The 24,352-nt window shown below is 46.8% G+C and overlaps 2 protein-coding genes across 6 annotated transcripts in view; both read left to right on the top strand.

Moving 5' to 3' along the window:
• Nucleotides 1-24,352, top strand: part of LOC306807311 (uncharacterized protein) — a 1,031,843-nt gene that overhangs the window by 720,438 nt on the left and 287,053 nt on the right. The gene's annotated exons all lie outside the window — the stretch shown is intronic.
• FBLN2 (fibulin 2) overlaps nt 1-24,352 on the top strand; it is a 91,151-nt gene that overhangs the window by 12,649 nt on the left and 54,150 nt on the right. For all 5 annotated transcript variants that reach the window (XM_079316758.1, XM_079316757.1, XM_079316760.1 and 2 more), the window contains exon 2: nt 12,042-13,490. In XM_079316758.1, the coding sequence (XP_079172884.1) occupies nt 12,167-13,490 (1,324 nt within the window). In that variant the 5' untranslated portion in view covers nt 12,042-12,166. The remainder of the gene's footprint in view (nt 1-12,041; nt 13,491-24,352) is intronic.

Below are 24,352 nucleotides of genomic sequence, written 5' to 3'. Positions count from 1 at the left end.
AGGAAACCCCAGGAACTGGGCACGGGGCTACTGTGTCCCACTCTGGGGCAGCATTCTACAGAGCCATTTTCTTCCAATTAGACACTATTGATTTCTTTTGTGTGTGCTTTGGGTTTTTCTGCTGAAATTCTTTTTTTTCCCCCTCCCTCTTTATTCTGTGGTTTTCCTGTATGAATGGCAAATGAAGGCTGTTTTAGTGTTGACTCAGATGATACATACTCATAGCAGGACTTTGTGCCCAGCCTTTTTGTTGATTAAATGTTGTAGCATTGGGGTGTAGAAAGGAATGGCAAATGGAAGTGTATTTCTAGCTGGGGTTTCTTACCAGTGAGTGAAAGGCAGAGTGTGGAGCCGTGTGTGAGTGCAGTAATGTAATCTCCATAAAATAAGACATGTTTTAATGGCTCTTAAACTTGAAGATTGAATTCTGTTCTCTTGGGAAGAGTATCCTGCAGATCCAACACACACACGCCAGAGGAAAGGAGAACAGAATTTGGTGTTGCAGTGAATTTTTTATAGCCCAGTGGCCCACTCTGAGTCTCTCTCTCCCTGAAGTTATTACACAGGATCCTGCTGGAAGTGGGGATTAAACCAGACGTTCAGGTCACATTGTGACCCACCTTTGCTGTTTAATGTCAACTGGGAAGTTTTAAAAGCAAACAAAAAATAATACATTGGATACTATTTTTAAGGCAAAACCCCAGCAAAATGTCTGTCATCAGGTTGTAGGTGATGCCTTGCTTCACTTTAACAATGAGCTATCCATTATGTGGTCTTAATTTATGGAATGTTAAACAGTTTCTGGCATTACTGTACCCCTGCAGGAAGAACAGATGGTACTTTTGAATGAATTTTCTATGGGATAGGATGTTCCAGGTCTTCAACAGATCATATCCATCTTTAAGAAAGGAATAGGTAGCATCTGTGTAAAGTAAATAAGATAAAGTCAAACAACTTAAATCTCCTACTGAAGGGAAAACAGTGCCTGTGAGCTGAGGTGGAAGTACAGATTGGAAGGTAATGTGGAAAGGTACTGCTTAATATTATTTTAAAGGGGAACACTTCCCTTGGGAAGCATCCCAGATGGGAAATGTCCTTTATCAGGCCTTGGGAGGCAGTGGTCAGGGTGTGACTCACAGGAGCCTGTGTATAACAAGAGCACATTATTTTTATATACTGATTGATTTATAGAGCTTTGGCTCTCTGAGAAGAGCATGGAAACAATAAAATCCAGATCCTGACAATCCTTATTGTGCCCATGTGTAATGTAGCCACCCCCACATTACTGAGAGGAGCATCTCCATTGGGATGCACACCTTGCACCCTTCATAGAAGTTTGTCTTGTAGGTGAAACAGAGGATTGACAGAATTGTGAGATATTACACCACTTTCCTTCTCCATTCCTCTGGATGACCAGGAACTGCTGGAATGATGGAATTCATCATTTTTTTCAGGGCTCTGCTGGGATTCTCCCAGTTGACCTCCAAGGGAATGATTGCTTCCTCCTCCCTGGCCTCTGCACTGTTGTAGTCCACATCTGGTGAAGGAATATCTCCTTCAGTTTGTGTTCCTTACTATTCTGTAAGTTTTATTCATATTGCCCATAGAGTTCTCGTTGCCAAGCAAAGGAATCACAGGCTCTTCAGCTTTATGTGCCCCAAAATAAGGTAATTAATAATATAAATCTCTGTATGGGGCACAGGTGTGGAGTTCCCATCCCTGGAAGTGTCCACTGCCAGGCTGAGCAACCTGGGGTGTAGTGGAAGGTGGAACTGGATTATCTTTAAGGTCCTTTTCATCCCTAACCAGCCTGGGTTTCTGTGGTAAAGCTCATTGCAAAGAGACAATTCCATCCATCCATCCATCCATCCATCCATCCATCCATCCATCCATCCATCCATCCATCCATCCATCCATCCCAAACAGTTTCTTGGGGATATTAATTGCCTTCTGAAGTCTTTCACCCATCCACTGATTGTAGAGAACCTCATCAACGAGGTGACTTCTAGAAAACTGATGTTCAGCTGCACCAGTGGCCTTCTGAGAATTTAAATTCCGGGACCCCTTTGTTCTGTTCTTGTTCTTTGTGCTTTGGGTACCCAGGATTGTGATTGCTTTCAGAATAGAGCCTAGGAGGTCGAAGTCGGGTTTATTGTCAGGTTTGTCACTGAAGTGCAGTGCAAACATTCCCAGTGCCAGGCTGCAGCTCAGTCAGCTGGGTGTGCACGTCTGGCTGGGCTGCTAGAGCCTTTCCATCACGGCGGGTGAGGCAGGGCCGTGCCACAGGAAGGCTCCCTGCAGGTGCCTCAGCCCAGCCTCCAAGAGCACTGACAAGGCAGTCTGCAAAGCTGAAATGCCTCCCATTGCACCTCCTCTGCTTTCCTTGGTGGGATTTTTATCCTTCTTGTATTGTACTAATTATTTATTTCCCCTTGTACTAATTATTTACTTCTTCTTTTATTAGTTATCTTTACAGTTGTAGGATTTCCTCAGCTGGAAAATAAAATAATTTCCTTTCCTTCCAGAAGATCATTGACCAAAACATAAATATGTATTTTAATGTGCCAAGACCAAACAAATTGTTCATACTAGTCAATACCACTTTGGTGGAGTATTGTTTGCTGTGATGAAAATGAATTGAATTTACTGTTTGGTCACTGTGTTCAACAAAACCAAGATGATGTAAAAGGAAAAAAAGTATTCTTGTTTAAATTATGTGTGTGTCTGTGAGGTGACATATATAAATATTCAGTCTGCATTCTTTGTTAATGCAGTATCATCTGGTTTGCTGGGATTTCTATTTTGAATGTTCCACCTGTAGTTGCAAGTGATCATGGGTTTACTCATATTGGGTGATGATAAGTAACTTAAAATATCCAAGAGTCTGGCTTGCACACTTATCCAACAGATCATACTAACTTCCTGTGGTATTAGAAAATGTAATGTGTAATTTACAAAACAAACAAGAGTTGCTTTTCTAGTCTTGTTCTGGTTTGTAGATTGAATATGGTGCAGAACCACAAACTGTCCTGAACACAAGAAGTGGAAGATGGAGATGGGGCACGGGTGTTTTCTGTGAAGCTCCACCTGGAATTATTGTTGTCTCTGCATGATGGGCTCTGAGATGAAATAGCAGAGCAGGCTTCTTTCCTTTTCAGTTTGGTACCCACCAAACCAAATTAATTCCATCAGTTTTTATGGAAAGTTTGTGCAGGAACACTTTGGATTGGTGGAATGCATCTGTGGCTGCTGACTGATTAGCAGCATGATAGATACAGCTTCATTTACAGGGATTTACTTTCATTCATGAGGAAAAATTGAAGGTTTCCTTCCAGCACTTTTTTTTTTGTGTTAAAACTTTTCGAAGTGCTCAACAAATGGTAGGCTTTGATTTCCATTTGTTTAATGCCTGTGGTAATTAACATTTCTGTGAGAACATTTTAACTCAGTGTTCTCATTTTTCCTCCATTAAAATAAGAATTTTTTGCTTTAGCTGAAGAATTTAATTGCTAAATATAATAACCCTGATACGGGCTTTCTTTTGTCACCATATGAGAGGAAACCGTTCCTAGGGAATGATTACTGCTGCTTTTTCTGGATTTTATTAATTTATAATTGGCAATATGCCTCGTGGTACGTCCAATCCACTCTCCAGATATGCTCTAGTCTTCAGTTCGTGGAGGTTGAGAAGGCATGTGCAGGAATGCTGAAACAAGTCTGAGTTCCTTTCCTTCAGACCAAATAATATGTGGGCAGATGCTGGACCAGATTCATAATTGGGCATTTTTCAATGTCCAACAGCCAGACTTGCACCATTAATCATGACAGCGACAAAGTCGGGGTGCAATCACGGAAAAAACTGCTTGCTACATACTTGCTGTATTGACATTTTGTTGTGACACTGCTTTGGAATTAATTGGTAAACTGAAGCAACCCCCTGAGTTCCTCTGGAGAGTTGTGAGAATCCTCAGTTGTGAGGCAGAAGTTGGGGCATGGAGGCAGCACTGCCCCTCTGGCTGTGAGCAGCTCTGCCTCACAGGTACAAAAACTGCAGAACTGCCTGGCAGTGCCCTTCAGCCTTCCCTGCATAGAAACCAATGCTGATTATTTCCAAATTGCCCCATGGCAGCACACAGGGCAGGAAAGGGCACTTGCTAAGCTGTCAGTTGAATAGTAGGCTTTTTTTGGCCTAATTTGGATTTTAGGTGGAGGTGGGCGAATTTTCAGTTTGAATTACTTGGAAAGAGCTGTCTGAAATAGGTAGGGAATTCCCAGATATTCCAACCAGCACATTTCCCAACAAGAGGTCTGTATTACTGTCGCTGCTTAGGGCATGGGGTTCAAAGTGCATCACAGAAGAGTGGATTACAAAAAAGAAACAAACCCAAAACTTAAATCTGCTGCTTACAGAGAGCTCTAAGTAGTCAGAGTTCTTTCATGGAGGAAAGCAGAAATGGGGAGAGGGGTCACAGAGGGAGTGGGAATGACATCTGAGGTTTTGCATGCCAGAGTCCCTGCAGCAGGCTCCTTCCTTGGTGAGAGGCACTGCAGCCCTGCAGATGGGGGCTCTTAAAACTCTGGGGAGGGGCAGGGGGCTGGAGCATCCTGGAGGGAGATTGGAGAAAGGAAGCAGAGAGAGAGAAATCTAATCCAGGATCTTGAAAGGATATGTTTGAGGGGCACAGTTAGGAGATTGTGCAGGGGTTGTGCTTGAGTTACTTTTGGTGGGAAATGGTAAATATCTAAATAACGGGGAACATCTTGGAGACTAGGGATTTGATCCTTCTTGAGAGGGAAGAGAGGAGAGTGCACCTCTTTAAATAATGGAGAAAGAATTGTTCTTTCATTATCAGAGCAGCCTGCAGTGTTGACAGTGCTCAGCAGAGCCCTGAGCTGGTGCTGGCTCCTGGGGGCTGTGCTGCCCCATCTCCAGGCTGTCTCCACATGTGTGTGGCTGCTCGAGGTGCTGTGGAGCTCAGGGACCTGCCTGCTGCCAGAAGAGCTCTTCCTGTGCAAATTAGTTCATAACTTATGAGCTTTGACAAGTTTTTGTTGGCTGTGCCTTGGGAAACATTTTTGAGTGGCTGTTGCTGAGTTTGCTTTAATCTTTTCCCAGATTTCTTTGGCTGGTGTGGAAATAGCTGGATTATTTAATTGTGTTTTTGAGTGGTATATATAGTCACCTGAAACTTGGTGATGTAAAAAGAAGAGAAAAAAACATGTATCAATAGCAAACACGTTTATTTTCACTCAGTGTAAAAGTTTGGCTCCTTTTGCAACAGAGCTGTGATCCTGCCCCAGCTGCCAGGACTTGCTGAGCCTCCTGTGCCTTGTCCAGAGGGGAAGCTGGCTGTGGTCAGTTTGTCATGGGTTCTGTGGTCAGTTCATTAGGGACCCACTGGTCAGTTTGTCAAGTATTCCCATGGTCAGTTTGTTAGGGACACTTTGGTCAGCGTGTCAGGGACACTGTGGTTAGTTTGTCAGGGATTCCCATGGTCAGTTTGCCAGGGATGCCATGGTCAGTTTGTCAGGAGTTCTGTGGTCAGTTTTTCAGGATTCCCATGGTCAGCTTGTCAGGGACCCTGTGGTCAGTTTGTCAGGGATGCCATGGTCAGTTTGTCAGGATTCCCATGGTCAGTTTGTCAGGGATTCATTCTATGGTCAGTTTATCAGGGCTGCCATGGTCAGTTTATCAGGGATGCCACTGCCATTTTGTCAGGGATCCCGTGGCAGAGCCCTGGGCCTGTCCCTGCTGCTCTGGTCCCTGCACAGTCCTGTGTGAGCTCCCCATGTCCCATGTGAGCCCTTCCTCTCCAGCTCCTCAGCAGCTGCCCTGCTCCCACTGATCCAATCTGGATGTGCTGCACTGCCAACTCCCAATGACACAGAATTTCACTCCTCTGGAATCCAAGTACCTGTCCTGTTGTTTTGGGCTGGGCTGAAGAGGAGCACTGACACAATAGCCCCAAGACATGATTCTCCCTTCCCTGGCTCTCATTCCCTTGGGAAAAGGCCGCCTTTGCTCTCCAGGACTTCAAAAAGCCTTAAAACAATGCATTTTCTGGAAGAATAAGTCCCAGAGGTTCCTGGTCATTTCTGTTAATGCTTGGCTACTTCAGCTGAAATACCTTGGGTGATGCTTTTCTATTACAGTGTGTCAGGTTTCTGTTTGGATTTGAGCATGGGGAATGTCCTGGAAAGTCTCTGGAGCATCTCTGCCTGAGGGTCCTTCTGCTGAGAAGGGAGTTCTTATCAGAGTTTTGATCCCATCCTTCTTTTTTCTTGTTTGTCTCCTCTTGTGTTCCCTGTTGAATTAAGCAAAAATCCTCTAGACTCCCAAATGTCCCTTTTTAAAAGCTTTTCCATGAAAAGGGGGTTAATGATAACTGATTTCTTACTGAATGCAAAGCTGAGGAAAACTGCCTGCAAAAGCTATGACTCCTGAACACGGGCTTGTATAGCCAAGAACCAGAGTGTTGACAACTCCAGAGTGCTTTGCTTTCAATAACAAAAAGCAGCTCGTTGGATTGGGATTTAACCTGAGGTTTTTCCTACCCCCTGGTCCTTCTGCCCAACACAGGGGCTCAGCTCAGCTCAGATTCCATTATTTTGCAGGCAGAGATGATGGGTCCTGGGCCTGAGTGTTGTGTAAGAGCAGCGGTGGAAACACTTCTCCCTTTTCATTCATCCTCCTGGTGAATAGCCCTGCACTTCCCTCTGCGAGGAGAGCAGCAATCCCATCCCTTCCAGCAGCAATCCCATCCCTTCCAGCAGCAATCCCATCCCTTCCAGCAGCAATCCCTTCCAGCGCCTGGTGAGATCACAAGTTTCCGGATTGAGAGGGTGTGAAAGGAAGATCTAATCCATGGGCTGGCACAGCCCAGTCAGGAGTTACTGGGTTTAGGGTTTTTTCTGTTTTTTATACAAGATTCAAACACTCTCACAAATTTCCATTTTCTCTTGCATTTTAAAGGGATTGTTTTTAAATTGTTATTTCCTTCCGTCCCCTCCCTGCTTCCTCCCTCAGTCTAAGCTGTGACCGCAGGCAGCGAGGAGCTGCTGGCAGCTGCAGCAGCCCAGAGCTCTGGCTGGGGAGAGGTGTGAAAATGCTCAGACTGGGGAAATACATACCCTTGCTCCTCGGGATGGGTGTGCACATGTGCTTCTGCCTGCTGCCCTGCTTTCTGCAGAGCTTTCCCCGCTGTGAGAGGAGATTCAGCATCACTGAAGGGTTCCCCAGCACAGAGCACAGCTGTGTTTGGTCGCTGCTCACATACAGCTTGGACCTGCAGGGCCAATTTCAGCTGGCTGCCACTGGGAAACCAGGAGAAGTTTGTGGCAGCTCTGTGGGCTGATGAACTTGGGTTGTGCCAGCCCTGCACTGGCTTTCCCATAGTTTTTTTCTTTGTGTGTCTGAACCTTAGGGGTGGATTCATGGGCAGGCTAAGGAGCTGCTCCCAGTTGCAGCCAGCTGTGCTCCCACAGGAGGGATTGCACAGATGGCTGCCACCTTCTGCTCTTACATCAGCCTGGCATCTGGCCCTGCTCAATTCCAGAAGCAGAAGATACAGATCAGAGCAGCACTTCTGTTCCTGTCATCATCAAAAATGGCAGTGCAGTGAGGGACTGAGAGGTAGGATGGGAAAAGACTTGTTCTGTCTAAACCTCTTCACAGGGTTCTCCACTTGGTGAAATCACAGGTACATCTTAAACATGGAAGTCAGTGGGTTCTCCTACAGTGCATTGGGTTTATTCTCTCTACTGCTTTTTGTTTTTAAATGGCTGCCTCCTTCTGTTCAGGGAGCATTTGCTGGAGTGTGTTGCTCCTGTGGTATCTCTTCCACATGTGCCCACCTTCTGCATGTCTCTGGGGCATCCTTCACACAGAGGGGTTGTCTTTGTGTGAAATCCTTGCAGGACTGTGCCTCCCGTCACCTCTGCTTACCTAGAGTAAGCTTTCTGGTCCAGCACTGAAATGAAACCATCTGGAAAAAGAATCTCCCAATAAAATGCTTCTCTTGATTTAAAGAAGTTGCACATTTAAAATGTCTAGATCTTGTGTGGAAACACACTGGTTTCATCAACATTTTTGAGTAATGCGATTGAACAATTTTAATCAAGTCAACATTCTTCCTTTTGGTTTTATGTTATGGCTTTGATTGAAGTAAATCACTTGGAGTATATTGTTTTGCAAAAAATGTCAAAATTTATAACTTGCTGGCCCCAAACCGAATTGAAATAAGCATCTTGAAATCTTGTTTTATTCCCCTGCAAGGAGACAGGAATATGATGTTTTTCAGCCAGGACTAGTTATAATCTTGATGACTGCTGCTGTTAGCCTTGGATGTCCCATCACACAGATACTGGTTTCATCTGTTTTCCTTTTCCATGAAAATATGTGCCTGGAGTAGATGTTTATTTGGACTCTCTTTAAAGCTGGTTTTCCATAAGGTGTCTTTACTCTGCCTTTCCTAGGAATACTGTTTGAAGAAGGAATTGGGACATAAGGAACTGCAGCCATGTGACCATCCACTGTTTGCTGCTGCTTTACCTCACATGTTTATGTGGGTAAAATTTGAGGGGCTCACTCTCAGTCCAAAGCACTGCCCCTCCCTTGCATGGGCACTCCTGCTTGCTCAGGAGGAATTATGAGCACAGGAATGACAGAACTTCTTTAATAATGGCCCAGTGAAACCCAGTAAAGCCAACAGGCTTGGCCCTTGAGCCAAAGCAGAGCACCATAGACAGGTTAGGACATTCCAGAGTGGACATGAATGGAATTCTCCTGGGCCATGAAGCAGTGCACAAGGGCTGGCACAGGTGGCACATGGTTCCTTGCTGTAGAGCTCTGCACAGCTTTCAACAGAGCCTTTGAAAGACTTTTGTTTTAGGTGTGCAGGGCTTAACTTTTCCTTCAAAGGAACAGCAGAAGTCAGTGACCTTGGCAAGAGTGGGCGAAGGGCATTGGTGAGAGTACAAAGAACCAATTCTCATTCTAGTGAAGCCCTTGCATACTGCCCCAGTTGTGTAAAAGGACATTAAGGAAAGCATTAAAATAGTTAATGGAAACTACTTATTGCAATAACATCTGCTAGTATTAAACTCCCCTACCCTACAGAGATAGTGCATTTTTTTTTACCCTCTTGTTTCAGACACCTTTATTTACAGCTCCAGCTTTGATGGCGTTCCCCAGTAATGAGCTGCTGTCTCCAGAGCATCGTTGCAGTGCTGGGGAAGGGCAGGGAGCCAGAGGTGGAGCACATCAGCTGCAGGGCTGGCAGGAGCACAGCTCTGTGAGCAGGGATGGGGCTCCATGGGGCTCAGCAGCCGTGGCTGTGCTTCCCTCAAAGATGGTTTTCTCTGTGCCTGAAGCAGAGGCTGTTTCTCTGATATGTGAGTTTATGGGCTGGGGGGAGTGATGGGTGTGGGAAACAGATGGAGAAAGCACAGGGAAACGCAGCAGTTTAAAGGAATAAAAAGATACTTTTTGTTGGAGTCACTGCACCAGGAACAAGGAGCCTCTGAGAAAGGAAAGCGAGCCAGGGGAAAGGGAAAGTTGGGGTGGCATTTATAGAGGAAGGGTTACAAGGATTTCATTAAGCTTGAAAACCCGAATGCTGAGAGATGTGGAAGGGGTGGGGAGAGGAAGGCACGAGGGCACAGAGCAAGGCACGGAGCAGAAAGTGTGAGAGGCAGGAGCAGGGACAGGGCTGGCCATGAGCTCTCTGGGCTCTCTGTGGGAAAGAGACAAGGGAGCAAGGATGGGAGCAGAGCAAGGACTGACAGTGACCCAGAGAAGCAAATAAACCCTTGGGCCAAACTGTGTGAGGGGGAAGGAGGTGACAGCACAGGGACAGCTCTTGTCACCAAAGCAGGACTGGCCTGTGACAAACCCTCAGCTGTCCCTCTACACTGTCCCTGCGAGTGACGACTGCTTTGTGCCTCTTGCCTCAGCACAGCATCAGTGGGTTTGTGTTGGGAGTGAGTGTGTGCTCAGGAGCTGTGGGGAGCCTGTCCCTGGAGCTGTGCCCCAGCAGGCCAGCACAGCTGGGCTGGGTGTCACACCTGTGCCCTACCTGTCCCTGGTGCAGGTGATGCCTGGCCCTGCTCTGGTGCACACACAGCTGCCAGACCTGTGCCCCTGACACCCAGATGGCCCTTGCTGGGTGCTGGGGATCTCTGGGAAGCCTGATGTGGAAGAGGGAACATGGCCAGGGCAAAGCTGAGCTCAGGTGCCTCCCCATGGGGTTTGCCCAGGGGACACACCTGTGCTGAGGCACCAGGAGGTGCCACGGGAGGGGATCTGACAAAATCCTGCTGCCAGTGTCTTACAGAAGTTACCTGTAGTTGTTCTCCCATTCATTATTTCCCAGCTAAAGCAATGTAGCAACTACAAATATGGATTACCTGGAAAAGCTGCTGAAAGCAGGATAAATTATTAATTTCCAGGCTGTGTTCTGAAAAATTAATTTCAGCACCACATATTGAAAATTCTCCTTCATGAGAAATAGCCTGGTTTTTGAGAGCAGTGAGATTCTGAAAAAGTGAGATTCTTCCAAGCCATTATTGTATTTTCTGACAATTTCATTTTTTCTTCAATCACTCTTCTTTAGCACACTCAGCTAATATACTCAAATTAGTAGTAGGAAACCTGCATTTGTAAGAATTCTGTCTCTATATAAGGTACTGAAGTAATTGGGATTCCAGAGCAGAGCTGTGGAAATTCTTAGCACGGTTTGTCCGTATCTTATCAGAACAGGCACGCTTTCCCCAGAGCCTGGCCTCTTGCCAGAGGGACTGAGCAGCCTTGTTGGAAGCCCCCTTTGAATGGGAGAACTAATCTTCCTGAATGGATTTTCTGGCACAGCTCCTCTTGCGTGTGTGGTTCATTGTTCTGGGTGATGTGGCTGTATTTTACCCCCAAGATAAATGTTTTAGGGGGTTTTTTTTGATGATGGGAGGGGTCCTGGGAAAATAATCAGATTCTATAAAGTTCTATAGGCAAATTGTTTTTCTGTTGTAAGTGGTTTTCCGTGTTGTGTGGCTTTGTGAACATAATTTTGATATAAAGGACAACAGCTGATGAACCCTGGAACTTTTTGATGCTCAAAGGGTGTAGTAATTAAAAAGCAAACCATTTGCTCTTCAAGGCATTTTAATAAAGTGTTATTATGCCAGTTCATATATGTATAGATCTATATTGTGTGTTCATAGTATAGGAATTCACTAAAAAGTACTGCTGGTGGTGTCAAAACTAAAAGAAGTAGTTGCCAGTGGTGACACATCCTCAGCTGTTGTAAATGTCCTCCAGTGAAGTTGGAGTCGATCCCTCTGTGCACAACAGTCCTGCTGTGGAGCTGTGCCAGCCTCTGTGAGCAGAGGATCCGGCCCTTAATATGTATTACAGGATAGTTAATACGATGTGTAACCACAAAGTAACCGCAACACACAAAGAAGTTCTATTTTAGCCCCGCTGGAGCAAAGAAATAACTGTTAATGCTGAAGACTGAAGTGCAAGAGATTTCTCAGTGGGGGAAGGAGACAGAAAAAAATCCAGATTTTGAGTTAACATGTGTACAGACAAATTCTCACGTCCCAAGGCTAAGTTTTGTCTATAAAAATTCCTTAAGAGTTGAGTCTCTGTAATTAAAACATAAAAAATAATTATCTTAAGCTCATATCTGCAGAGGAAGAACTGTGTATTTACTTATTCTCTGCCAAAAAATCTTTTTAGCTGGAAAGATTAACAAAAAGGCATTGAAGTATAAAGAAGTGCCTTCTTTTTATTGAAATATGTATGTTTTGTCAACAGATCCAAAACAGAACAGTCTCAACCATTTTTTTTTTCTTCCTTTCCTTTTCAAAATAGGGAAGCATCCAACTCCAAACTTAGTGCCTCTAACGCTTGGAAAGCATTACGATTAATTTTCGTCCTTAGGTTTCCAGATGTTGGATTTCGTCCCAACTTTTAAAAACCTCTAATGTTTAACAGGATATGTGCTGAGTGTAGTCTTTAACAGAGTTTTCTTTCATAACTCCAGGATCTATGAGAAAAGGTAACTGGGGAAAGCGCCGCAGATTGGGAGCTGAAGCGCCAGCCCTGCGGGAGAGCGGCCAAGGCTGAGGGTGCGAGGTCGGAGCGGAGGCGCGTTCCCTGGGGAAGACGATGGCCAGGGCCCGGAGGCGGCAGCGGAGCCCTTGGGATGCGCTGCTGCTGGCGCTGCTGCTGGCGGGCAGCTGCCGGGCGCAGAGGGACTGCACGGGCGCCGAGTGCCAGCCACTGGAGAACTGCATCGAGGACGTGCTGGAGCCCGGCGAGTGCTGCGCCACGTGCCTGCAGCACGGCTGCACCTGCGAGGGCTACCAGTACTACGACTGCGTCAACGTGGGCTTCGTCAACGGCAAGGTGCCCGAGGGACAGTCCTATTTCGTGGACTTCGGCAGCACCGAGTGCTCGTGCCCCAAGGGAGGCGGCAAGATCAGCTGCCAGTTCATGCTTTGCCCGGAGCTGCCGCCGAACTGCATCGACGCGGTGGTGCCGGCCGACGGGTGTCCGCAGTGCGGCCGCATCGGCTGCCTGCACGAGGGACAGAAGTACGTGGCGGGGCACACCTTCCACATGCCCCCCTGCAAGGTGTGCCACTGCCCCAACGCCGGCGGGGAGCTGATGTGCTACCAGCTGCCGGACTGCGACACCTTCTCCCTGAACACGGCCAGCCCCGGGGACGCGGAGGACGGCGAGCCCGAGAGGCACTATGATGATCCCTACAGCTACGACCAGGAGGCCTCCGAGGGAGACGCCGCCCAGGTGGAGGCCCCAAAGAAGTACAGGAGTTACTCGTCCCACCTGGAGCACGAGAGCCTCAGCCAGGAGCAGGCCGAGGACTACGACTACCTGGCGGCCAGCGTGGCTCCCTCGGCGCCGGCCACGGCCCAGCCCCGCAGCGAGGGCACGGCGGCGCCCGGCCCCAGCGCGGCGCCTGGCGGCCCTGCCGAGCCCCACAGGGGCACCGAGCGCGGCCGGCGGCTGCCTCGCACCACGGCACCCTCCCTCCAGCGGGGGACACACAGCGGGGCGCCAGCCACCACCGGGGCTCCGCCGCCGCACACCGCGGCCACCGCCGAGACACCCCAGCGCCCCCAGGAGCTGGAGAGGCGGCCAAAGGAGAGCAAAGAGAGGCACGAGCAAGAAAGAGCCCCCCACTCCAAAATGAAAAAGCATGCCAGGAAGGAAGAGCCAGAGAACAGCATGTATCAGGGCTTGAAAGAGGTGAACTTCACGGAGCCGAGCTCAGCCGCGCCGTCCCATGAGAGCCTCGAGGGGAATGATTTCCCCACGGTGAAGTTCAGTGCAACAACCTCTCCTCCCGTGGCTCTGGAGGAAGAGCGCAGCCAGTCCTCCCCAAAGCAGTCACAGACTCTGTATCGTTACCATCCCGAGGAGGACGGGGACCCCAACTCCATCCACGCCAGCCCCAGGCTGCCAGAAGGTAAGAACCAGCCCAGAGTGGGTGCCTAGAGAGCTCTTACTCTGGTAACATTGGTGCTCCTCCTCTGCTGTGTTGCACATGGCCTCGAAATCAATGAAACCACCACCGACCTTCTTCCAGCCCTTGAGGAGGTGGTTTGTGTTTCGTTCCACAGAACAGGTACCATTTCACTGTTTCCCACCTTGCCTTGATTTCACACACAGTGGATGGAGTTTTCTGGTATTTTATTTCAGATGATGGTTTATTTAACTCTGGGATTTTTCTTCAATTACTTGCTTTTAACTTCAGTTGTGATGTCAAAGAAACATTTTCCTCTACACAGAAGGATTTAATTAGTTATCTCCAGCTACCAACTCAGTGTAATCAGATTTGTAGCTTTTGTCTTCTTCTGGGAAGGAAGTGAAATAGTTGTGCTTTCACTTTCTAAATATAAATATTTAGAGCACTTGTAATACTTAATCTCATGGTTGAAAACCTGTCTGAGCTCATGATTTCAAGAACTTGAGAGATACACACAAATACCCCTGAGGGAGAAAAAAGGCTCTCTCTTGCTTTATGATTTTTGGGGGCTGGAAGTTTATGATGTTTACAGTCAGATGTGGCAAGGATATGTATTTCCTCCTGCCTCTGGATTCCCTTTGACATCTGCAGGGAATGTTGATGATATGCTCTATGCAATTGTCATTACTGTAATGAATGCAAACTTCATCACTGTAAATTAGCACCTACACAGCTCACATTTCCAATTCATTTTTCATCAAATCAAGAGCAGTACCTCCTCTTTCAAGATGTGACACAAACTGTTCTCACGAGACTCAACTGGAGGGTGCTTGCAGAGCATACTGATGAGTCCCTAGGCAGTGCTGTTTCCCCTGGGCTGTGTAGGTAGCCCTTTCTTTCAAACAAAAAAGGAAAAATGGGTGGAGCACCCTGAAATTTTCAATGAGAGGGTTGAAGAAAGTCTGTCGGGGTGAAAGTGTTCAGCAGCAGAGCTAAGTACTGGATTTTAGAGTCTGCTGGGGTGATTTGCAGTCTGTGATTCCCGGGAACTGCTTGGCTGAGACGGGTCTGGTTGGGGGCTGGGTTAGGTTGGGGTGCCTGGAGCAAGATGTGAGGATGGCATGTCAGACATGAATTGTTCAGCTGACAGAAGCAGGCTTGGGACTCACTGGGTCCCATTTTCTCCTTAGCTGAGATACTTAAAATTTCCTTTAAATATTGCAGAGGCAGAAATGAAAAAGTAATGTCCCGTGGGAGCACAGAACTCTCTGTCTGGCTGCAGATGCTGCAGCTCTGAGGCTGCTGCTTCCCTGCCCCAGGGAGCTGCTGTGTGTTTTGGGAGGCAGTGCTGGTGGCACCACACCCTGTCCATCACCCACAGTCCCTGACAGGTGGGACCTGGCTGGCAGCCCCTGCTCTGCCCCACCATTCCCATCAGGAACAGTGGTGGAAGATCTTTGGGAGGGCTACAGCACCCTCTCCAGAAATGAGGGCTCTTTCTTGCCATGGCCAGTGCTCCTGCCTAGGGATAGCAGTGTTTCCACTCATTCTGCTCTTTTAATTGACGTGCCTGTGATTCATGGGAGCAGCTCCATGTGCTTTGAGTAATAAAACACATACATCTTGTGTCTTTGGTGACTCCTGAGCCAGTGGTGGAGGGGGAGTGAAGATATTTGTCAGTCTTGAAAGAAAAATTAATCTCGCCTACAGATACAGAATGAAAACATAAATTTTGTGCAGTATTTCCAACTATAAAATGACAAAATTACCAGAATTGCCAAATAACATCTTTGGTCCCTTCAGGAATCATCAGCATGATGTAAACTACATCAATCCCCTGATTTTGAGAGCCTGTGGGGCTGTAGTGCTGTTCTCTAAGGATGCTGCAGCCACTTTGGCAATGTGTAGGGTTTTGCTCCACCAGTTTTCAGCAGAGTGCTCTGGGGTACATTTCTGTGACTCTATGGCCATTCTAGATTTATTTTTATGTTTTGTTTAATGTTTCTTTTTGCCCAGAGTTTAGAAAAGTTTAGAGAACTATGGGAGCTTCCAGAGAGACTTTCAGCCCAAGTTAGGTGGCTGTTGCATTTGATCCTCCTGTTGAGCTGTATCCTGGCCCCAGAACTCGTATGGTTGCATCCTGATGCCTTTGGTTAAAAACTTGGCTTTATGACTTCTATTCTACATAAATCACTTTAGTTGTATATGTAGCTGAGCTTTCATTCTCTGCTAGTTCTTACATAATCTAATGGTGGAAACAACATGGAACACTTTGGTGCTTAGGAAAGGTTATTTTGTGATTTGGTTTTCTTTCTGCTTTCATTGTTCTTCATCTGTAGTATTGCCCTGTGTTCAGCTACTCTGTTCCTAGAGGAGCTGTAAGAGTATAGCAGAGGTAATTACTCAGCTGAGAAAGTGTAAATTAAGTGCTTTCACCATGGGAAGGCATGAGATTAATGGAGACTGTTCTCTTTATACAATCTCTCTCCAAACATTGATCTTACCCTGTCACTTACTGCAAGAGCAGCAAATGGGGGAAATTTTAATTTCTGTATTGTCTATTTCGTCATCCTAAAAATACCCTGATCAGGGCAGGGCTGACTAAAACATATTTCAAGAACTTAGCATCAAATTCTGTTGTAATTTTCCCACTTTCTGCCATTTCCCCGTGCTCTGGCAGAAGAGTGCTGTTCCTTGGATAAATGTAACTCAGGTAGCAAGCAGCCTCACTGTGAATGTTTCATGATTTGCATTCTGGTTTGGGCAGGTTCAGCAGCAGTTTGGGTCTAGCTGGACCTGTCATGTTTCAGAGTGGAGGTGTTCTTCCACTTCAACTCCTCCACTACTGGTGATTTGTTTTTTATCGTGGTGGCTTTTAAAGAGAAAGATAATTGTTCTCGAGCTGGAGTGAATTGCACCAGTTGGGGAGCTGAGATCAGTGGATGTGAGAGTGGCATTTATTGCAGGTGGATCCTGACCAGGCAGGAGCTACAGGGGGGCTCCTGTGAAACTTCTGAGGATGTAGCTGAGATTTCAACCTACCCATATTCTGCATGTTTGCTGATTCTGAAACTCCTGGAGAAGGATGACCTTGAATTTCCGAAATGAAGGACAAACAGATCCATGTGCAGGTCCAGGAGTTGGGCTTGATGATCATTTTAGTCTCTTCCAACCTGAATATTCTGTGATTCTGTGAAAGCAGACCTGCAGTGAGGGTTTGGAAGTATTCCCTGAGCACCCTTTGTCCATCTTTCTGCACCATAAAAAGCACTGGAGGTGGGAGAATTCTTGTATGGTCTTTCAGAAACAAACTCAATTTGCAATTATTTGGGGTTTTTTTGCTATCAGGCGTTGTCTCATTTTTACTTAAATTACCTCAGACTTAATCCTGTGTTCTCTATTTATTCCAGTCCTTTCTGTAACAGAAAGAAATCAGCTTTGAGCCCTCAAAATAGAATATCTGAGGAATAAAAATAAACCTCAGGAGACTGGTGTGCAAAGAGAAAAAGCCTCTGGGCCAGCAAGTGTGAATCAGCATGAATTACAGCCCAGTGTTCAGGGGTTTCATTGGTAGGTGGAGTTCTGAGGTAGCACGAATGGGAATAAAGCAGGCTGAGATACTTGCAGAAAAAGGAAGACTAAAATACCATAAAATGGAAAAGTGTCTATCTGTTCTGCAAAAAATGGCCTTTGTACTTTATTAGGCAGCCAGATGCTAGTTTAGGAGGGAAAAAAGGAAATAATTCAACCATTTCTATTAATGAAAACATCCCATGTACATGTGAGGGCCTGATTCCTCCTGTACCCCTTCTCTTGTCACCTCAGGCATGGACTTGTGAGCAGAAGGTGCAGGGAAGACCCAAACCTGCCCATGTGACACAGAGGAGTGCTCTCAGAGTAATTGTTCACAGGCTCTGAAATAAACAGTAGCCAGAGTATCTGATCTGCAGGCACAGCTGGCCAGATGTGACCTGGCTCTCTGCTTCTCCTGCTGTCAGTGTAGGCAGCATTGGGTCAGTGTGCAGTGCTGGGAGCAGTCCCAGGTGAGCAGTGGGAGCAGGTATGCCAGCATTCCAGGTGTCCAGACCTGTCCCAGCCAGGGCTGTGCTTTTGGGGTCAGTGCTGGGGCTTTGGGGTTTGTGTCTGCCTGATGGCTCTGGACATGTTGCTGCATGGCTGCTGCTTGCCTGGCTGTGTTTTGGGAGCTGCTCTGGGTCACATCCTGCTGTTGCTTTTCCAGCTGGCTGGGTTTCAGGGCGCCTCTCAGAGCTGCAGGCTCTGCATTGGGAATGTTATTCTTTGCAAGAATTCCGCTGTGGAGCCCAAACCCTCCCCACCACCATCCTTTTCCCATTCCTCATGTGCATCTTCCTTCTAAAACTGAGATATTAGCCACAGGTCATGAGCTCCTGGCTACCAATATTTTTGTGTCAGGCTTTTAGTGGGGTTGTTTTGCCCTTTATCTTAAAGAATATTTTAAGCCATAGCTGTATATTGAACTAGTTGTCTTTAGTTAGAGAATATAGTTTAGATGATCCTCTTTAAAGCTGCAAAGATCTGTGCAGTGGCACAAGCCTGGTATACAGAATGCCAAGACTGGGTGCCATGCTTTGCTGAAAGCTGTGTAGCCCATCATAGTCAGATGTCTGCCCACTTTTAAGAGCCTAAATAGTTAAAGAAATGCTCAGATCTTGAGTTCTTTTCAAACCCCAGTACCTTCCAATATCATAAACAGATATGTGTAAGAAGGGGGCTCTCTATTACTGATAAAATTAAGGTGTCAGCTGCTGCCTTCAGTGTAAATTACTGGGGATCACAACAGGCAAGTACAGTCTGTAAGGAGGGACAGACGTGTGCTCTGCAGCTCCTGCCAGCCTTGCCTCCATTAAATACCCTCTGGAGAGCTCAGCTACCTGTTTTGTAGAGGTAAAAGTCATTATTTATGCAAGGTCACTTCCATCTGTGGTTTGCAACAAGAACATTGAATCTCAGTTCAAACATGTTGCAGACAAAGCATAAAAATAAGATGGGAATTTTCTTGTATAAATTAATTGCCCACTTGAACAGACGAGACTGTTGGGCTCACCAGGTTTCTTGAGGGGACTCCATTTGGTGGTTATTTATAGTAAGTACCTGAGAGTATGTTTTTTTGGTATGCATGATTGATACTCCTTCAGAAAACAGAATTTAAATGAGACTTCTTTACAGTAATGTGTCTGTGATTCTAATCGATCACCAAGGAATTAAAACCAACTCTGAATATAGCTCCTTGTTAGAGAAAAGAAAGTATAAGTAGTAATTGCTGATCCAGATTTTGTGAGACAATAACCTTTTGAACAGTTTCAAATATGTAGGCCAAATAAATGTACTTTCTAGCATATGCTTACTCATGAAAGGATTTGTAATTTCATTACCCCAGGCCTCACAGCGAGCAATGTCTCTTACCTCTCAGGGATTCTTAGGTAACACGCCAGCAAGTAATTGGAATTTTATAAAGATCTCCTTACGTGTGAGCAGGTTTTATGTTTTCTTGACTGTTCCCAGTCTGTGTATGCTGTGCCTGAGATGACCGATTCCTTTCCAAAGCCACCAGAAAGCCCTAAATCACCATCCCAAAGCACTGGGGCTGTTTATGCTCAGCCAAAGGCTGGGAGAGGGGTAGGAGAAAGAAGTATTTGTGCTGTATTTAGGGTCAGTAAATCTCTGCACATTTTCCCCTTCCCTGCCTTTGCCAGGGGCAGGGGGCTGCAGAGCTCCAAGGAGCCACCTGCCTTGCTCCAGCATGGCTGTGTGTGTCTGGGACACAGCAGGCAGCTCCCTGCAGGGCTGTGAGCAGCAGCGTGCCAGAGCCACTGTGATGGAGTGATCACTGCCTGCTGGAGTGCTGCTTCCCTCTGTCCTGGGTGCTCTGCTGCTGATGGGGTGCCTGTGAGATGGTGGCAGTGGGGTGGGAAGGGAGGCTGGGCAGCCGGGCTGGGCTGATGCTGGGGCTGCCCTGCCTGATCCCTCCATCCCTGCCTGCCCCCCTCCATCCCTGTCTGCCCCCTCCATCCCTGTCTGCCCCCTCCATCCCTGTCTGCCCCCTCCATCCCTGCCTGCCCCCTCCATCCCTGCCTGCCCCCCTCCTTTCCTGCCTGCCCCCCTCCAACCCTACCTGCCCCTCTCCATCCCTGCCTGCCCCCCTCCATCCCTACCTGCCCCCCTCCTTCCCTACCTGCCCCTCTCCATCCCTGCCTGCCCCCCTCCTTCCCTGCCTGCCCCTCTCCATCCCTGCCTGCCCCCCTCCATCCCTGCCTGCCCCCCTCCAACCCTACCTGCCCCTCTCCATCCCTGCCTGCCCCCTCCAGCCCTGCCTGCCCCCCTCCTTCCCTGCCTGCCCCCCTCCTTCCCTGCCTGCCCCCCTCCAGCCCTGCCTGCCCCGCTCCAAGATTGACCGCGCTGCTGCACTTGTGGCTGCAGCTTCTCCAACCCTTCCTACAACAGAAATGGAGCCATTCATACAAACCCCCAGAGCAGTAATTCCTTCCCCTTGGTGTCTGAGTGCTGCTTGCTTTTGTGGTGCTGTTGTGAACCACAGGGAGGCCTATTGTGTCCAGAAGGGCTCAGAGTTGTTTGACTGTAGTTTTGAATTACCAAGTACTAAAATAAACATTTATGGCTTCAACAGCTCTTTAGGTTTAAAACCTTTTAACAATATAAAGAGTTGCCTGAAAGGGGAGGATTTGCATCAGTAAGTTTTAAAAGGTGTAGTAAAAGCTGATGCTCTGGTGAGCTGTTCCTGTGTGTAAACTCTACATCTTAAAAACAATGAAAATCATCAGATGAGATATCACAGCCTTACTGCTGCCATGCACAGGGCAAGTGACTACTTGCAGCTGCAGTGACCTGTACTGCCCAAGGAATAGTGTGTGCTACTCCTGAACACCCTTCCACCAAGGTTATCTGAATTGGGCATGTGAGGGTCTCTCAGGGTTAAGGAAGGTGAATGCTTAGGGTGAGCTTTATTTTGTATGAGGTGAGTCTGTAGAAATGTTATTTCTAGAAACTTGGAGGGGGTGGGGGGGCTGCTGCCCAGCATGGGGACTTGGTGTGGGGACTCTGCAGCCTGGTGTTGGCCACCAGACACTGGGGACCAGTACAGAACTCTTCTGGGAGTGCTGCAGGAAAGAAATGCAGGCAGACATGCCTCCAGTGGTCTAAGGGAAGTCAAGAGGTTGCCAAAATCCAAATAACTGGAAAAGCAAGTGTGTGCTCAGTACAGGATCATCAGTGAGCGCTGATAAAAAGGGGCAGAGTACTGTTTGGAGCAGGGCAGCTGGGGTTTGGCTGGAGCTGGCTCCTAGGCAGGGAAAAAAAGAATTGAGAAGATGATGTATGAGCTCTTGCAACAAGGACATCTGGCTGTACCTCAGTTTCCTTCTCTGCTCACCTCTCACTATTTTATGTTCATTTCAGTCTGACCAGCAAAGCACACCCTGCCTTGTCTGCAGGGGATTCGTGCCCAAACTTGTCTGGTCTGTCACTCCAAAAGTGAACTTCATGACTGTGAAATGCAAATTGGTGAAAATGTATCTTTGTAAGGAAAATGGAGCTTACATAATGGTGGCTTTTTATGGTTCTTTCCATAGGGTTAAAGAGTTCTTTTGCATTGAACAAGCAGAACAAGAAGCTCTGAGCAAGTTGGATGGTGTTTAAGAAACCTTTTTTTCTTTTAATAATGATGGTGAGAAGTAACTAGGAGGGAGACTTTAGGATAAGATTGTGAAGGCAATGCACTGTGTGCCTGGTGGCACAGGGAGCTGTACACCCATCCCACATCCCTGCCAAGGGCTGTCAGGGTTTGGCTACCAAGCTTCCAGCTGATGGCTTTAAAACTTCCTTACACCCGACTGTAATTCTGCAGCTACGTCTATAAAATCTCTTGTTTATGGCCCATAAGCAGCTGAAGATTAATATAATTCTCCTTCTTATCCAAGAATCCTTCCTCTGCAATGTTCATTAATTTTCCTGGTGCTGGAATTGCTGGTAGGTTTCATTTCCAGATTCAAACCCGCAGTGTTCTAGCCAAATGATTTTGTAAGAGCTTCACTCTGAGGAACTGTTTTTATTGAAGATAACATATACTTAAGTAATGTCTCACGTAATAATGATAAAACTTGTACTTTTCCTAGTTGTGGATCAAGGTTGATAAGCATTTCTGAACTCAAACATTGAAATCAAAGGAACAGCATAGTGGCCATCAGTGATGGCTGGCTTTATATTAGAAGGTTCCATAAATGTTGAATTTCACTCAGTTTGGATTGACTATGGTGGTTTTGCTGGTGGAAGATAAATATGGAGACTTTCCAAAATCTTGTGCTGTGGTGTCAAAAGTTTGGGACAATGCTTTAAAGTGATGAATGTGCTTTGCATGTGTTCTTGAAGTAGACTTTAGCCTTGCTCAGCCTATGGCCCTGGGAACATTTTCCTGGTGATGTCTGTGCTCTTTCTCCTCCACCCTTGGTCCCCAGGGACAAGAGGAGCAGGTCTGTTCTGTGGTGTGGCCAAGAACAAGTTGTGGGACAGGCAGGAACTCTCACTGCCATGGCACCACGTGAAGATAACCAGCTGAGATGGAAAAAGAGCTATACTGCTGCTTTTCTTATCCTTGAGGAGTGTAACCAGCCAGTTAGAATGAGCAGGAGCTTTTGGAGTCAGCTCTTACATTTGCTCTTCAGTGTGAATAATTTGGTATGCAGAGACATTGTGGCATGTGGCAGAGAGGGCAGTTGAGGCTGAGCACTGGTGCACTCCTGTGGGGAGGCTGAACGAGTTTAACCCTGCAGGGCTGAGGCTGAGCCTCCTTTAGCCTTCAGCCCCAAGCCATTCTCACTCTGGAGCATGCAGAGAGCCAGTGCATCATCAGCACTGTTTGTCTGCACCCCTTCAGCCATAGGATCTGACCTTCATTAGGTAATACTGAAGGCTCTTCTTGGTATGGTGGACAGATTTACACAGCTTTGAAATCTGACCCTGCTATTTCAGAGAGAGTGCTGGCTTGTTATTCAGCTTTTAAGTGGAGTCAATAATGTTCCTTGAAAAAAGACTTTGAAGGTCAGACCCTGTCTTGTCAATGCCATGTTAACCCCATTAGTTTCATTTAGGTATGCACTCATTTTAGCTGTATTGCTCCTCTGACATTACTTTAAAATGGCGAAGGGCAACTGTTTAGCATTAGAAATTTAAAAAATGAAATGCTGTCTTTAAGAAAGAACTCCTTACGTCTCACATGGGCATACAGCAGTTGCTCTTGGTTCACAAGGCTTCCTTTGCAGTAACAAAGCACTTACTTGTTTGTTACAATTTTTGGTCAGACTCAAATTCCTCCCCCAGAATTTACATTTAATCTCTAGTAAACGAATACCTCCTAAAGCATATGATCACAATGTAAATACGTTATTATAGCCATTTGTCCCTTTTGTTTGTAAATTCCCCAAACTGAATGTCTTGGTAATGGGTGTTTATGGCCGTGCAGCTGATAGCCCTGAGCCCCTGGCACCACACGGTGCTGGGGGTCACAAACGAGCTCCTCTTCCCATGACAGGCAGGAAAGGACTCGATGCCTGCTCATCCAGCATCACCCAACACATTCCTTTGGGAAAGAAGAGCTGGTGTTGATTGATTAATGTGCTTCCCCCACTCTTGCCAGGGTCACAGAGCTGAGATTCTCACTGCCGTGTTTCAAATGTGGCACAGACACTTTCAGACTCCCACAGAAAGTTGATCATGCACTTGAGCATAAATATCTGGACTATGGTCAGTTTTGTGCCATATGGCCAGTTTTAAACCCAGAGGAATTGCACAGTTTTGTAAGTATTTAGAATGAGAATTGTCCTTGTGTGCTGTATTCATACTAGGTCAGAATGCTGCTCTTCTTGAAGCAAGTCTTGGCTTAGTGAAGAAATCTTCACAGCAGTTTCCTATTTTCTATTTTAAGGGCAAGAAACACACACATATAGATAGATAGATAGATAGATAGATAGATAGATAGATAGATAGATAGATAGATAGATAGATAGATAGATATTTGTATATAATAGAATTGAAGAATCAGTAAGGTTAGAAAATACCTCAGAGGTGATCACATCCAAACTTTCTCTCTCTCTCACTCTCCTGCAAGGTTCAGGACAGAGTCCATTTCCTGGAGGGCCAGGATACCCCACTGCTGATGTGGTGAATGACTCTGTTCCCTAAGATGAGCCAGGGAGGTTTTCTGACCCCCCCCTCATTTGTTTTGACTGGCTGTTTGCTGCCACCTTGCTGAGATTTTCCTTTTGCTGCTTGAATCTGCTCTGTATTCAGAACCTGAAAGCTGCCAAGGCTTGTGGCAAGTGAGAAGGAGTAAGTGTTGGTGCAGTGCAGGAGAAGGCAGGTTGGCAGTGATGTTTTTGGTGGAGTGACCCATGACACTCTCAGTATGGAATATTTGTTACCTTATCTGCATTGTCCCAAGGATGAAAAGTAAATTATCTGCTCTCAATAACCTGTTCCCTCTCTGCTGCTCCATCAGTTCTAGTGTACAGGGCAGGTTTGTTTGGCCCTGCCTCTCACGGGGCAGAGAAGGTAAAGTTTAACCTTTATTAATTCAGCTTGTTGGTGTAATTAGAGAAGGCGGCTCCGTGTGGAGCCCAGCTCAGGGCCTGGCTGTGCAGCTGGGGAGAGGCAGCACAAAGCTGTACCCTCATGTGTGGGTGTGCAGGCTGGGTCTAGAACAGCCCATGGAGTTGGTGTTCAGTACAGACATCACCCACAGCATGCAGGATGAGTGTGTAAATAGAGCCAGCACTGCTGGGCACACTGTGTGTGTGTGTGTGTGTGTGTGT

The sequence above is a fragment of the Erithacus rubecula genome (assembly GCF_903797595.1).
Source record: "Erithacus rubecula genome assembly, chromosome: 13".
Lineage (NCBI taxonomy): Eukaryota > Metazoa > Chordata > Aves > Passeriformes > Muscicapidae > Erithacus > Erithacus rubecula.
This window is presented reverse-complemented; position numbering and strand designations above follow the sequence as displayed.